Source organism: Zootoca vivipara, chromosome 16 (assembly GCF_965207765.1).
Source record: "Zootoca vivipara chromosome 16, rZooViv2.hap1.1, whole genome shotgun sequence".
NCBI lineage: Eukaryota > Metazoa > Chordata > Lepidosauria > Squamata > Lacertidae > Zootoca > Zootoca vivipara.
Window position 1 is genome coordinate 7794449 of NC_142599.1, and position 16323 is coordinate 7810771.

Genomic DNA, 16323 nt, shown 5'->3' on the forward strand with positions numbered 1-16323 from the left:
GGGACATTCTTTTCTAAAGAATAGACTGTCCCTATTTTCATGTGGCATGTTGGCTGGGCTCCTTCAGAGGAAGGGCAGGATGCAAACTGAATAAATTATAATAACAGATATGTCTGTCCACATGGTATTGTTCTATGGGGAGGGGTATTGTTGCGGCTAACAGCGACAAAAAGCACTTCGAGCTTTGTTACAAAAGCAGACACTCTCAAATCTTGACCAAAGCTGACAGAGAATTCATTTAGAACTGGTCTTCGTTTGGGCCTAGTCTGCTCAGAGGAGCCTGCAAGGGCAAAGTGACTAGCAGAGGAAATCCACCTGAGCAGGAGTCTCTCAGCTCACTTTGCCATTCCTTCCCTCAGGCCAAATTCTCCATCGACAACTCTTAAGATACGCCTGAAAGGTTGCTTTGCTTGAATAAGTCCCGTTTTCTATAGCCGCCTCAGCACCCAGCAGCCTTGGAGGAACAACCTAACATCGCTCTAGCTTAGGCCGAGACTGTCAGGAGTATGGGCAGGAGTCAGGCTCTGGGGCCTGTAGTGCTTTGCAGGACTGGGGCCTGCCTCAGCTTGTGCTGGAGAAGCAAGGAGTGGCCACACAGGTGAAGACCTCAGCTTGTGCTGGAGAGGCAAGGAGTGGTCACTCAGGTGAGGCCATTTGATACCTCACTGCACCTGGTGGCAGGAGCTGGGAAGGATAAAAGCTCAGCATTTCCCTCCAGTTCTTTGCCACAGCAACGCTACCCCTGCCTGGTTGCCTCTGGCCTCTTGCTCCTTGGACCCTTGCCTTGCCGACGCCTTGATCCTCGACCCTTGGACCTTCGCCTTGCCGACGCCTTACTCCTTGGACCTTCGCCTTGCTTCTTGTTCCTTGAGCCTCCGCCTTGCTTCTTGACCCTGCGACTGCCTGCTGCTGGACCCTCAGCCCTGCGCCTGTTCCTGCTTCTACATCACCATCTTGCCTCTGGTCCTGACGTCTTCAGCCAGGGCTTCAACCGCCCACCGACCGGACCGTGACAGAGACAGTTGCACCTGGGACAGTTCCCTGATCCAAACTCCACTCAGCTGAGTAGTTGGTTGTCACCTCGAAATCGTGTGTGTATGTCTGCAATGCAATATGCACAAAGTACCCTCCCATGCCTTGGACACAGGTGGAAAGCAGGAGGGGCTACCCATTTCCCCCACAGAGCCTGTTGAGGGGTAATTACAATAGCTCCACCAGAGCCCATTTTGCATGCTCCCAACTCTTCTAATCTTACTTGGGGCTCATGATCTGAGACTGGAATCCAGCCAGTTGCCAACTGCTGGGATTATTCACTTGCCCCTCCCCACTTTTGGCCTCTAGTTTAGCATCAGGGTAATTTAGTTTATGCATGGGGAGGGGTGTGTCAATACTCACCCCACCCAACTCACTTGCCAGAGCATATCAGACTTGCACCATATCCCACTACGGAAGAAGGCAGCAATTTGTGGCCCAACCTGCCGCCATCACAATCCACACTGTTCTCTTTTCACGGCATCAAATGTTGCATTACCCTCTTCACGGTTTGCTATTTAATGTCATTAAATTGCATATGATTCTATGCAATTTACGTTCATCTCAATGTAAAGCAAACGCCAACACGGTGTAAACCAAAATCATTAGGTTTCCTTTGTGTTAAGAGCAACCATGTGAACAAATACTACCTGATTTCTGTTCCTGACTACAGGCAGGTGAATATGCAAATTCCTTCAATTTCTACTTCCTTTTTCATTTTTGTTGGAATTCTCTGACATCCCTTATTCCCACCAGGCCTCAGCTTATATGCAATTTTCAAAACACCTGCTCAGGTGAGTGGAGCTGGGGCAACCCCTTAAAAGCCAGCTGCTGGTCCCACTCCCCTGAACAGGTTTTTTGGAAATGACAGGGACTGTTTAAGAACTCAGATTCCTCTTTGGACACAAGAGAAAACTGTAAGCAGCCCAGAGACATTGTTATTGGGGCTGCCTAAAAATTCTGCAAATAAAATATAAGGACTCTCCCCAGTATGAGTTCCTGTGACTTGTTGGTGGTATATAATCGTCTCTTGCAAGCTTCCCGTTTCCCAGGTTTGCAATGCCACAGCTTGGGCCACCTGCATATCTCAGCTTCTCAGCTCTAGCAACCGACCTGAGATTCAGGGTTGCTAATCCGTATGCTGTTGGACTTCAACTCCCATAAGCCCCAACCAGCAATTATGGGAGATGTAGTCCAGCAACATCAAGAAGGCCCACAGGTTAGCTACCCCAATCTATGCCAGGCATAGGCAACCTTAGGCCCTCCAGATGTTTTGGACTACAAATCCCATCATCCCTGACCACTGGTCGTTAGCTAGGGATCATGGGAGTTGTAGGCCAAAACATCTGGAGGGCCAAAGGTTGCATATGCCTGATCTATGCAGTGCCATCTGCTTAAGGAAACAGAAGTAAAAAATGATTGTTCCTTGCCCTCAAGGAGCTTACACTCTGAATGTTGATGTTTGGGAATACAGAACAAGGGCAACAAAGCAAGCGAATGAGGCAATTTACTGCCCATGGTAGCTTAAAGCTGAACTGCCCTCCCTTACGTTCCTGAAAATATTTCATTTAATTACATTTTACTAAGGGGGGGGGGTCCATGAAGAATTTAAGGTGCAGTACTAGCAGGACAGAGCATTGGAGTACAGTAATCACTTTCGTTATCTAACCCAAACAGTCCACTCTGATTTAAGTCGTCAGCAGCATGGTATAGTTGAGAAATGTTTTCTGTCTTTCGTCTTCTTTTACACCAAATCAAAGCTCAGATGCTTTGACTGTTTTCTACCTCCAAGTAAAAAATGCATACCCATTTTCTATCCTGCTTTGATCAGTAACTTTGTGGTTTATTCCTGCCTCTTCCTATTAGAAGTTTGTTCTGAGGAAAGCAGGTGCTGTATACAATTCTTTTCAAACATCAAAACCATGCAACTTACCATTTCCATTTCCAACCCCTAAAGCAATTGACAAAGATGAGTTATGAGTCCACTAAATGCCTACACGCCTGGACCATCTGCTTCCTTGATCAGTTCCTAGGATTTATCTGCCCTCCTTTTCCTGCATCGGCCGTGTGAAGCTGTCGGTGCTTTGTATCGTTCACCAAAATAGGGATTGCAACCGATGGTTGCATAAACCGAGAGGGCGATCGTGGTACATGGCTTATGTTGCTTCACAGGTGCAGAGTGACCCGCTGGCCTGTGTCTGTACCATGGCTATATTTAGCAAGGTATACGAGGCGCGGGGACATATCAAAAGGGTATTTCAGAGAGGCTGTGGGCTGGGAGGGGGAAATTCCAAAAGTTAATTCTATTTTCCCATTTTTGTTAAAAGCCACACTTCCTGCTTTTCTCTCTCCTGCTAAATGCAATAAATGGAAATGGAAAATATCATCGGAAGGGCACGCACACACCCAGCTAGCCATTCCCTTCCACACTTCTTGGAATTCTCTTTCTTTTAAAGTCATACATTGGGAATAAATGTGTTGTTGAAAGGAGCAACTGCAACCGCTGTCGTTCCAACTACCAAGGAGGACTTACTTAGTCCGGTCCACCTCTCAAGAGCTTCAACAGTTGCGCAGAGTCTGCCCCAACTCTCACTGGCCTATAGAAAACATTCAGCTTTCTTAACCAACCAGTAGCTTTATTCATGGCTGAATATAGAAGCCACTCAACAAACAGCTCTTGAAGGTTACAACTATGCTGACGGAAGAAGAAAGTCATGAAGGGGAGAAACAAGCACAGCAAAGACTGTAGTGTCAGAGCAGTAACGGCAACTCTCCAATGTCGTAAGATCTGGATGATGGGTTGTTTCTAAAGCCTAGTGCATGTTCCTTAGGTTTCTAAGCAGAGGTTGAATGGCCATCTGTCACGGATGCTTTAGCTGAGATTCCTGCATTTGAGGGGGTTGGACTAGATGACTCTTGAGGGCCCTCCCAACTCTACAATTCTATGATTCTAGATACATTATGATGCACGTCTTCAATGCCAACCTCACTGTCCTCTAGCGGCCAATGGTTTGTTCCAAAGTTAAGAAACAAATATTTTGTTTCAATGCATTTATTAGAAGGTATCAGTCTGCCTGCCTGCCCTCCGCCCTCCCCAAAATTAATCTCTGCAAGATGTGTATGTCTTAGAATTTCAAGAGAAAAGGTGTGGCTACATAGGGAATGGAACTTTAAAACACTTTAACATAAATAATTATTACTACAATGTGTAGTGAGTGACTTATTTCTATAGATGTTTGCATTAAATAGCGAAAGATGTTCAGCAATCATTTTAAAGAAATGAATGAACGAACGAACAATTAAGGTTATGTGTTAATAATTCTCCTGGCAATGCTACACAATGTCTTCACTCCACACTCCCAACTCAAATATTTAGAAAAATCTTATATTTATAGAGATCCTATGTTGGTGTTTTTAAAGCATCAAGAAACTTATTTGGAATGTTATATTTACTAGTCTCCATATTTCAGGGTGAACATTTTCCAAAGAACATTTGTAGTGCTCAAAGAATTTATACACATCAGAAATAGCCACTACTACAGACACCTTTTTAGGTCACTGTGTGCGTCCCAATTGTTTAAAAGTATGTCTTTCAAATACATAAAAAGTAAAATAAATGAGAAGTTACATGAAAAAAAAAGTTCGCTGCAAGGCAAAATAACTGCAGTTTATGTTTACATATATACATATCTATTATACATACAACACAGACAAATAAGCATTTCAAGGCCACATTCTGGTTTGGTTTGGTTTTTTTAAAAAGGCACCCGTTATAGTTTATTTCACTTTCAGCATAAATATCGACATTACTATATTTAAACAGTAGCAAATCAAAATACACTTACAAATATTTTTACACTGTAATAAACACGATACAAAAAATAACAAACAAAATTCAAATGTTTGGGTTACTTCAGAAATGCTTCAAAGTTGCTAACAGATGGACACTTTGGCCCCAAATCCAGAGGAAGTTATGTGTGTTAGGTCCCATTCATTTCAGTAGGATTTCAGTGCAACCAACTTTCTTTGGATTGAAGCTTTTTGCCGTCACAAACACTTCATTCATGTTTTGGAAACTGAGAAGCCAATTCCCCAACAAAATCAGTGTTTTATTTAAGTTTTTTTTTTAAAAAAAAAAAGTATAAACATGCCAGTATCTCTTTATCAACCACCCGCTCTTCAAGGACCAAACAGAAACGGTAAAGAAGCAATACCTTGATTTTTGCTCCTTGGCGAAGAAGTGGCTCACTGCACTATACCCAATATTGATAACGCAGATCTGATCTGTGCGCATGCGAGTTCCTTTGCACACACTGCAGATTGGAAGTATTTCAAAATTAAGTCAAGCTTCAAGACACTTGTATCTTTGCTCCATCATCACTTTTTTTTTATTGCAGCCCATTTTCTTACTAGGCATTTTGAACACAGCCCACTAAATCAGCCTTAGGTGCAGGTCTTGCTAAAATTAACAGGACTTGCACAAGAGAAGAGAACTTGGACCCAAAGATCCTTAGCCAAATGGGCCCTGGTGCGTGTTTAGAGCAGTGCCACCCATGAAGGCTTCCCCATTCACTTCAGCGGAGGTGGCTGAAGAAGCATGCAAAGCTTCCCTTCCCTCCACTGAAGTGAATGGAAGGCTCCCCAGCATGGACTGCAGAATATGTGAGCACCTCTCATTCATCTCAAGAAATCTTGTGTCCTTTAAGAATTTTATAACAAAACTCTGAAAGAACACAGAGAGAGAGAGCACTTAGCAAACTTCACAGTGGAGTGGATCTTCTTTAAAAAGAAATAGTTTTATAGCACAGATTACAGTTATTCATAATAGAGTTTAAGTTTTAAAAACTTAGGGTCACTGTTAAAGAGGCACTTCAACTTCTACTTGTTTGCCTTGACACTAATAAAAATGAATATAAAAAAATTACTTGTTTTAAAAATATCATACACAAATCTTAAGACCTATAGTTTAAGACTGTTTCTCAACATTAAAACGAGACAAGTGAAAGCCACTTCACATCTCAATCTCAATCACATTTACTTCAAAGTAAATCCAGTTGCTTCAGTGTGACCTGCTTCCAAAGTAAATGTGTTTAGGATTGAAGTCAGTTATTCAGAGAATGTGGCTGCTTTAATTTTCAACAAGATTGTTATGCTAAGAATATGAATTAATAGTGGAAAAACGAAGCCAAATTTCAAAAGTTGAATGCTTCTGGCAAAACAAAAACAAAAAACAAATTCCCTAATTCTATACTGGTAACACTGATGTACCTACAGTTGGAATTCATCTTCAAATTAGTTAGTGCAGAAAAGGTTTAGCAGCTTTTAAGGTTACATGTCCATATGATAGGCTTTTCAGCTTTTTCTTGTTTGGAAGAAGAAAAAACACAACCGTGGTTACAATTTGGTTCCGATTTGCAGGAGTAAAACGTAAGTGCTGTTGACTACTTAAATAGCTAGTAAATGGCCAATCCTGCAAAAGAAACTTTCATTACGGCAAGAAAAGGCATCTTTACAAGAACTAGGCCACGCTGGTTTCCCTGCATGTGTGATTCAGAAGATCCCAAACTCTTGGAATGTGCTGTTCGTTATGAGAAAGTCGCTGCTAGGACAATTCCAAGGATTAGAAGGATTACAGCTACACAAATTATTATGAACACCAATTTCTGCAAAAAGAGGAAAACTGTGATTAGCTTACCCCCAGATTTTAATAAATGCAAAGATGCAAGAATTTACAATATGCACCCCAAGCTTAAGCATAATTACCTGACAGCAAGCAATTTCAGTGGTAATCACAAATAGTAAAAACTAAAGTCAAGGAACTTTCTGAATTCAAATACAGTGGTACTTCGGTTTAAGTACACAATTGGTTCCAGAAGTCTGTACTTAACCTGGAGTGCCTGGAGGCGGTTGGAGGATGGATGGTGGCTAACAGATTGAGGCTGAATCCTGACAAGACAGAAGTACTGTTTGTGGGGGACAGGAGGCGGGCAGGTGTGGAGGACTCCCTGGTTCTGAATGGGGCAACGGTGCCCCTGAAGGACCAGGTGCACAGCCTGGGAGTCATTCTGGACTCACAGCTGTCCATGGAGGCGCAGGTCAATTCTGTGTCCAGGGCAGCTGTCTATCAGCTCCATCTGGTACGCAGGCTGAGATCCTACCTGCCCGCAGACTGTCTCGCCAGAGTGGTGCATGCTCTGGTTATCTCCCGCTTGGACTACGGCAATGTGTTCTATGTGGGGCTACCTTTGAAGGTGACCCGGAAACTACAACTAATCCAGAATGCGGCAGCTAGACTGGTGACTGGGAGTGGTCGCCGAGACCACATAACACCGGTCTTGAAAGATCTACATTGGCTCCCAGTAAGTTTCCGAGCGCAGTTCAAAGTGTTGGTGCTGACCTTTAATGCCCTAAATGGCCTCGGTCCAGTATACCTGAAGGAGCGTCTCCACCCCCATCGTTCTGCCCGGACACTGAGGTCCAGTACCGAGGGCCTTCTGATGGTTCCCTCGTTGCGAGAAGCCAAGTTGCAGGGAACCAGGCAGAGGGCCTTCTCGGTGGTGGCGCCTGCCCTGTGGAACACCCTCCCATCAGATGTCAAAGAGAAAAACAGCTACCAGATTTTTAGAAGACATCTGAAGGCAGCCCTGTTTAGGGAGGCTTTTAATGTTTAATTATTTTATTTCATTTTTGTTGTAAGACGCCCAGAGTGGCTGTGTAAACCCAGCCAGATGGGCGGGGTATAAATAATAAATTTATTATTATTATTATTATTATTATTATTAACCCGAAGCATACTTAACCTGAAGCAAACTTTCCCACTGAAAGTAATGGAAAGTAGATTAATCTGTTCCAGACGGTCCGCGGAGTACTCAACCTGAAGCGTACTTAACCCGAAGTACCGTATGAGTGTAATTGGTTCTGGAAGTCCGTACTTAACCTGAAGCAAACTTTCCCATTGAAAGTAATGGAAAGTGGATTAATCCGTTCCAGACGGGTCCGCGGAGTACTTAAACTGAAAGTACTCAAACCGAAGCATACTTAAACCGAGGTATGACTGTATGTAATAAAATAACCAGAGACTAGAGCATTGTGATGTTGGTGTAGGAGCAACATCACAATTGGTTGGTGTAGGAGCAACAAACATCTGGAGTTACACAGAACCATGCTTAACAGAATGGAACAGTGCATCATTCTTTGTGGTTTCTTCTTTTGTGTAGTAACATCAGAGTTTCAGGTACTTAATAGAGCAACAGAAGTAACAGAGATGTGGGGGTGGGGTGGGGCAATAGAAGAAAAAGGGACACAGCACATATTCACAGGGATCAAATATGCAGCAGTATATACAACTCAGTCTTTGCTTTGTTGTTGTGAGAACCAGGAGCTAAAATGTTAAAGGCTGTACGGAAGCCTTCATGGGGAATGGGCATACCGTAGCTTACGGTATGTTTTGCACTCACAAGACCCCAGGTTCAATCTCGGACTTTTCAAGTTACAAGGATCAGGTACCAGCTGCCTGAAAAGCTTGAGACCCTGGAAGTGTTAAAGTAGATAGTACTGAACAGCCTGATCTGGTGTAAGGCAGCTTCCTGCGGAGGAGATGGGTTTTGAGACAGGACATGCCACATAATTCTCAACTACTGCCTAGCAAGGATCCTTACAAAAGGAAAATAGCAGCTTCATCCAGGTTATCAAATATACAATACATGCAGACCAAGAGAGGCCCAGTTAGCAATTTGCCGCAGAGATCCAAATTCTCTCTCCAGTCCATCACTTTCTCTACACGTTGATGAAATCTGTGTAAGCCCCCAAGCTTGTGTGTTTCTACACCAATACAAAACAGATCTAGTCCCAGTGGTTATCACTCCATCCAAAATCTGCTGGAAGTGATGCTGCTAAATATATTTAGCAGTTAGCCACTAGGTGTCTCAGTTCTCACTATGCGCATGACTTCTGCTCCCAAACACATTTCAGGGTTGAAGTAGCTGTTGAGTGTAACCCACCAGCTTGGCGGGTGTGTTAAATCACCGCACTTAACACCGATGAACAAAGGTTAGCATGCACGGCAAGTTAGTTGATTAGTACTTACTGCACAACAGCAGAGTGAGGTTGCATGCTGAGGTTATCGAAGCATCACTTAATCCCGACCGACAAGCCAATTATTAAAGCAAGTACAGCAAGCACCACCAGCACTATAATGAGAATTATCCACTTTTTCTGCCAAAGGAAAGTAAGGCAATTGTTTCAATTTTGCAAAAAGGTGTTAAAAGCTTCGTTTCAGAAATGTCAAGTACCATTCTACCACCCAGCCTGAAAAAGTCAGTATGGTGCAATACTGGATCTGCTTGGTTTTTGTTTTGTTTTTTCCTGGAACCTCCAAGGCCATGCCCTAGAGCAGGGGGAGAAACCTCCAACTCATGGGTCAATGTGCTGCGTGGTGGTATAATGGGTGGTACGCCAGTGGGATTAGTGGGGATGGGGTTGGGGATAGTTCGCCTATTACTGTTTTCCATGCTTTGAGCATGGTCTGTGTGTACCTGTTAAGTGTTGTGGGAATTTTCCTTAGTTTGTTTGGGAGGAAAGGGTATGCTGTGGTGCAGGTATTTTCAATTGTGTTCCTCTCTAGGTGTGTCCATTGTTTTGTCCCATCTTCTAGTATATATGGGATTAACTATCTGACGTTTAGAAGACATCTGAAGGCAGCCCTGTTTAGGGAAGTTTTTAATGACTGATGTTTTAATGTATTTTTAATCTTTTGTTGGAAGCCTCCCAGAGTGGCTGGGGAAACCCAGCCAGATGGGTGGGGTATAATTAATAAATAATCTTCATCATCACCACCATCACCATGCCAATAGTACCAGCTGCCCTTACCAGGGTGAGGGGGTTACAACTGATTTTCTGCCCACACTAGAGAGCCACAGGACAGAACAAGTATATCCAAAAACTGTCTGTCAAAGTTAAAAATAGCTTGCTAACACCCCTCAGTTCATATGTGGGGCTGAATAGCTAGCCCCAAAAACAATAAAGCCATTTTGGGGTCAAAAAGAAAGAATGAAAAAGTGTGTTTAAAATAAACCCATTCCGACTGTATTAGGTCAGCTGAACTTTCTGACCCACATATGCCACCCTGTGGAATTTCAGTTCCCATCAATGAGGGCAGGGCTTTGTGGAAAAAGGAAGCTGGAAAAAACATGTAACAATACATGCAATTAAATTAGCAACGTTTCCACTGCACCTTAAAAAACAAAAAACCAATCCAAACACTCTGGCAAGTCCACTACAATCATGACAAATAAACTTCAGTAGCTCAGCAAATTCTCTAAAGGCCCATTCACACATGCACAGACATAATGTGGATTCTGCATCTCTTGATGACTAGTAGCTGACTCTTTCTGAAATTCATCGTGTTTGTAGCATCTGTGGTATTTGATTAGCAACGGCCTGTTCACATGTGAAAGTTGTTATGTGACTGTGCATTAATCAAGCAAGCAAGCATGTCAAATATTTAGCGTGTGCAAGTATGTTTAAGAGGAGGTGGGTGTGTAGCTGTGCCACACTCCCAACATTTCAGAGTGTGTGCATGCATGCATGCATGCAAAGCCCTTTTAACAATTTGAAGCACTATATTTTTATTATTTTTATTTTACTTATTAAGTGTATATACCACAGGAATATCAAAGAGCGGTTTACAACACAGATTAGTATAAACAAGATGCCAACATTATTAGGCATTCGTAATAATTCTAGCAGTAATATAATAGGAAACCTTGCGGCCATGCAAGCATGCGTATTCTTCAGTAACATCAGTCTGATAAATGCAAAAAATTAAGCTGCAATCCTCTTAACTAGTGATGAGAAGGCCTCACAGGAAAACAGGGGATTTACTTCTAAGTAACCATGCACAGGACTGTGGTGTACAAAGCCAATTTCTGACACTGTAACTTTATTAGGGGCTTTATCCAACTAACCTTTACTCATTTAAATCAATAGAGCCAAGTTAGTCATGTTCATCAATTTCAATGGCTCTACTCTGAGTAGGACTCTAACCCTTAAGTTTATAGGACTAAATCTTAAGTTTATAGAACAAATAAACACAAATATTCGGAGAAGAGAGAAACAGCCCCTCTCTCCAACTCCTTCCATTGGTGAGGAAGCAATACTTCTTCTTCTTCTTCTTCTTCTTCTTCTTCTTCTTCTTCTTCTTCTTCTTCTTCTTCTTCTTCTTCTTCTTCTTCTTCTTCTTCTTCTTCTTCTTCTTCATGTAACACACTATTGCTTTTCCCAACTTAAACTTGATCATTTATTTGGGATTGCTCCAGAAAAGGTGGCATTGTAGCAATCTTGTTTTGCATGTCATGCCAAAATAAAAAAGGCATCTATCTATCTATGCAATAAAAGCAAGACTTGCTCACCAACAGGAAAACTTACCCTGCGAGCCTTGCTTTGGTATTTAACTGCCTTTTTCGTCTCCTCTTTTGCATGTTCTACATAATCGACTGCATTCATCACATTTTTCTCTATGCTGTTGACCATGTCACCCTTAACGCAAAAACAAGAACATACAGCTTTATTTCACCACTGTTGGAAATTTCCAGAATTCATTAAATGGCTCAGAACGAGAAGAAACATACTTTAATTATTGTACAACAAGGATTATGTGATGACACCCACATTTTAAAGAAAAACGGCATGTTTTTATTATTATTACATTTGACGCTTAACTTAAGACATATGGAAATCAGATCAGTTAAAGCAGGCAAGGGGGAAAATACTGATAATTGAAAGCATAACTACAAAAATGAGATATGCTTTTGAACAGCTTCCTTAGGACTGGCATTCTAACCTGGGAATTTTGTATCTTACACAGTCCATCTACCCGAACACACCCCTTACCCACACAGCTTCCTGTGCTGCGATCATAACTTTTTAAAAAATTGTCATGTGTCACACAGTTAATAAGCTTCAAACCCGCAACTCCCTAAAGAGTAAGGAGCCAGCTTATCTCCTACAAATTAAATTTATTTCTCCCTCTTTCAGGGACACCAGACTGCTCTCCAAGGCAATATGTCCCCCGAGGAAGGGGCTCCCAGAGAAGCTATGCAATTAAAGCACTCTACCTTGCTATACAGCAACTCTTTGTAATGCCACCCCAGCATTGCAAAATGAGGCTCAGGTTTTCCCACCTCACCTGTCCTTGCCTACCTTCCATCCAAGGATGCAAGAGCAGCCCTGATCTGCAACCTGCCTTTTCTCTGCAACAGTCTCTCTCACAGTGAACCAGCCAAACACAAGCATGCTGGGCCAAGCTCAATACTGTAAGGGAAAGTGGGATGAACGTTCTCCCTTTTCTTGCATTCACACCATTCTAGTGAGCCAGACTACACCTCCTACTGGCACCAGATGTTTAGAACCCAGTGCTAGATCAGAGACTTGCTGCGTTGTGGTTCATGGGTCAACAAGATTTGACACTCGGTCACTGCCGCACAGATCTGGGCTGTACAGTGTTTGCACATAAGAGTCACTATGCTTCTGTGAGAAAGAAAAAAAGGTAAGCATGCCCCAATTATTATGAAGACATGTTTTCACAGGTGAAACACATGCTTCCCACATGCATCCCAGAGACACGCACTACACAGCACCTCAGCTTAGATCAGGGGTTCCCAACAAAATTTTCTTGAGGACCCCTCATCGAGCCGCTATTGTGACAAGGACCCCCATTAATTCCTAATCCTAAAATTAAAAAGTGAGAGCCAAATTAAGAGTCTTTTTATATTTTATATTTATACGTTTTTTACAGTTACGATTTAGGTTCAATGGACACTGACAAGATCGGTTCGAGAGTCACTGACTTACTTGCTTGAACATCAAATGCATTATCTTCCTCTTCATCTGTAGGCCTTTGTCGGTTTAACGAACCACTTTTTAACCAACGGTCCATTTTTAACTATGCGAACTGTAGCTTCCGTGAAAAACAACGCTTTGTTTACAAACACTACTGTTTTGCAAAGAGGCAGCGTGCGCCAGGGAGGAGGGAGGGGAATGGAGAAGACAGGGTACCTGCGCAGTAGCGCACAAATGAAGCCGACGCACGCAAAGCATCTTGGGGAGGTGAGCGTTAGTAGAATGCACGCGCTGCCTCTTTGCAAAACAGTAGTGTTTGTAAAGCGCCACCTAACGGCATACAGCAGAACTACTGCCTCTATCTAATTCTAGTTTTGCGCTAGACTCTGCTCATGCAGGAAGCGGCCCAAACAAAAAATCTGTTATCATACAAAATATATTTAATATATTTTTTATTCTAATAGCATCTTGCGGACCCCTCTGGCATAGCTTGCGGACCCCCTGTTGGGAACCACTGGCTTAGATGTCTTGCACAAGTCTCCTGCTTGCGGCCATAACAGGCAGAAATGGGGCCATTCTGCCATTCACGCCAATGGAAGGCGCTGGTGGTAGTGTGGTTTTCCTGTTCCATGTCCACTTTTTAGGCATCTCTCTTTGCACCAGGAGATAAGTTAGCAGAATGCAGGTGCTGTTAAGATGGTGGGGGGGAATAGGCAGACCAGAACTACGCAGTAGTCTGCTGGGAAACTCTCCTGCTGCAAGCTATAGTGAACAAGGACTGAACAAGAGAGCTAATTCGTAAGGGAGAGCACGTTTAGATTTTCCATTCTCTCCAAACATTCGGAAACTGTCCTTGCTGGTTCAGGGCTAGGTTGGAGGCATGAGATATCGCTGCATGAACTTCCTTTAAAGCAATTCCTGTTAGAATGCCAGTATATATACATATAATATGATATCATGTTTGATGAACTAACTTAGGAAATGGCACATGGGGAAAAATGTAAATATTGTAGGAGTGTTACCTGTGCAGTTCTGTCCGTCAGCAGACATTATCAGCAGCAATAAACAGCAAAGTGTTAAAAAAGCTCATTTAACATTTCACTTCTGCACTGCTAAAAGCCCCCAATAAGGAGTCTAATTAACTTGAAAAACCACAGAGCCCACCCAAAGCATCACATTACTTGGAGACTTGATTCTTTTTTTGCTATAAGCCAGGTCAATCATAAGAAAACAGTTATTAAGCTTAGTAATAATAATAAAAACTAAGCTACCTGAATGCAACTGTTTATATAATCTCAAGGAAGAACTGAACAAGGAACTAAAGTGGATCTGCGTATCCGGTTGGCTGCTACCCACAAAATCTGCATTAACCTCCCTAAATATGCCATACAGCCAAAGCACAGTTGAGAAATGTATTACATTTTGAAAATACCCTTGTACATATTTTTTTTATCTGCCCCCCTTTTTTACTTTCCTCAAATGAAAGGAAAAGCAGCTCACAAAACAGTTTGAGGGTTTTGCCTGCTAGTGATGACATCTCCCATTTTTGTGGCTGTTTTATCACACACCCTAAGTGCTTTTGGGGGTCACATGCGTGCAATGTAATTAACTGACTGTTGTTCCAACTAGAAGACCTCAAACGTTTTAATAAAATACTGCACTGCAATGAATTAAGTTATAGTTTGATCACATACCTGAACCTCAACAAGCATTGCCATGTCCATAAACATTTCGTGCAGCTCATGTATACTGGATTCCAGTTTTATAATATCTTTGTGACGTGACTCAATTTCATCAAGAGCTTCTCTAGTAATTTTGGTGTCTAAAATAATCTTTGGGGAAGAAGAAAATATGCATTGGATTGTTTCATTTATTGGAGAAATAGTACACACACAGAGACAGACAGACATTTAGGTTGTAAGCCTGTGAGCTGAACTTCTTAATTCTACAAGCACACTGCCTTGTTTTCATTTTAAGCACTACAGAAATATTATACATACAAGGGAAGCAGACATGAAATACATACGTCAGAAGTGAAAATAGAAAGATTGCCACTTTCCAGCATTTCTTCCAGCTCTTCATCAGAAGTGTTTTTTCCAGCTAGTAAGAAATTATAGACATCCATGTGTTACATGCTGCAAAATAGCTACTTGCTCAGAAGTTGAAAGGAAACGTCTGCCTTTCACCAAGGGCAAATTGACCGTGTGGAGGGATGACTCCTCTTAAGCTATTTCACCAGAAGAGCAACAGACGTATGCTTAGTATTTAAGTGGACAGATTCTGCTACACTTCTACTAACAATTATTATTGCTGCAAATTTATATAAAATATATTACTTCCTTCAAGTGCTCAGAGCACTTATATTATTCACAGTGGCGGAGGAAGCCGCTCGGGCGCCGGGGGCGGGGCACACCGCAGGGCATCCGGAGTCTGCCTGCCTCCTCCTACTCAGCCGCCCTACAGCTGGGGCGGGGGGAGAGAGGCAGCGGGAGGACTGTTTGGGCAGTGCAGAGATTGTGCATGCATGCCTAAGCCACCGTGTCTTTCCCAGGAGAGACTTGTGGCTCAGGCGTGCTGCAGGCCCCACAATGAGTGCTGTCTGGCATTTTGTCACCTCCTCAGTGGTGACACCCGGGGTGGCCCACACCCCCTTCCTCCGCCCCTGATTGTTCAGTAATCTTTTGAGAAGGGCTGGGAAACCTGTGGCCCTTTGAGATGTTGTTGAACTGCAAATCCACCATGACCACCACCAACCATTGGTCATGCAAGCAGGAGCTGATGGGAGTTGGGAGGACAACAACAATTGGAGGGCTACAGGCTCTGTAGTTTAAATGAGTTTTGTCAGCAGACCCTCCCACATTCTCAAGAGCAACTAAGGAGGACTAGAAACAAATGGAAACAAACATATTACCTCCTGCCAAGGGCCATGTACAACTTCATCTGCCTCACCCTCCAGAGGGAGGGACCTAGAAACTGGTCGCCAATTGCCAAGGGAAAGAGGAGACTGAGGCACACAAGCACCAGCCTATCCACAGCTATTATTGTATTTTGGGGTGGATTTTAATTGTAAGCCATCCTGAGAGCCAAACCATGGCTGGAAAGAATGCATCTAAATTGCTAATCGTGTTTAGTTCTCATGCTGAAGGGAGGGGTTTGCCAATTGTGTTACTTAGCTAGATCTGATCCTATAGTTTGCATTGCCCCCCCCCCAATATTCCTTCTAAAATGCTTCTTTAAAATGCTTTCCTCTTTGCCTCTATGCCTCTGTGTGTCAAAGTGCAATGTAACAGTGAGACTTGCTATCAAGGCTAAGAGCTGACCTTTCTGGATCACAGAGAAAGGCTTATCAGTGGACGCACATCCAGCTTGACGCTGGAAGCTGCTATCCTTGACGCATAGTCTTACTCAAGGCTGAGTGAGGATGCTACCGGGGCAGCATGAGTCAGCATGTGT

General features: G+C 42.9%; 2 protein-coding genes across 15 annotated transcripts in view; both read right to left on the reverse strand.

Moving 5' to 3' along the window:
- The window catches only part of RIMBP2 (RIMS binding protein 2), a 286403-nt gene extending 283298 nt beyond the window's left edge, over positions 1-3105 (reverse strand). For all 13 annotated transcript variants that reach the window (XM_088659580.1, XM_035097548.3, XM_088659571.1 and 10 more), the window contains exon 1: positions 2966-3105. In XM_088659580.1, the coding sequence (XP_088515706.1) occupies positions 2966-2974 (9 nt within the window). In that variant the 5' untranslated portion in view covers positions 2975-3105. The remainder of the gene's footprint in view (positions 1-2965) is intronic.
- Positions 3106-4684: 1579 nt separating this feature from the next.
- The window catches only part of STX2 (syntaxin 2), a 32026-nt gene continuing 20387 nt past the window's right edge, over positions 4685-16323 (reverse strand). The window contains exons 7-11 of one of the 2 annotated variants that reach the window (XM_088659585.1): positions 14897-14970; positions 14565-14702; positions 11458-11568; positions 9119-9246; positions 4685-6695 (exon numbers count right to left, since the gene is read on the reverse strand). In XM_088659585.1, coding sequence (XP_088515711.1) covers positions 9163-9246; positions 11458-11568; positions 14565-14702; positions 14897-14970 — 407 coding nt within the window. In that variant the 3' untranslated portion in view covers positions 4685-6695; positions 9119-9162. The remainder of the gene's footprint in view (positions 6696-9118; positions 9247-11457; positions 11569-14564; positions 14703-14896; positions 14971-16323) is intronic. The other variant, XM_035097556.3, reaches the window with a different exon arrangement.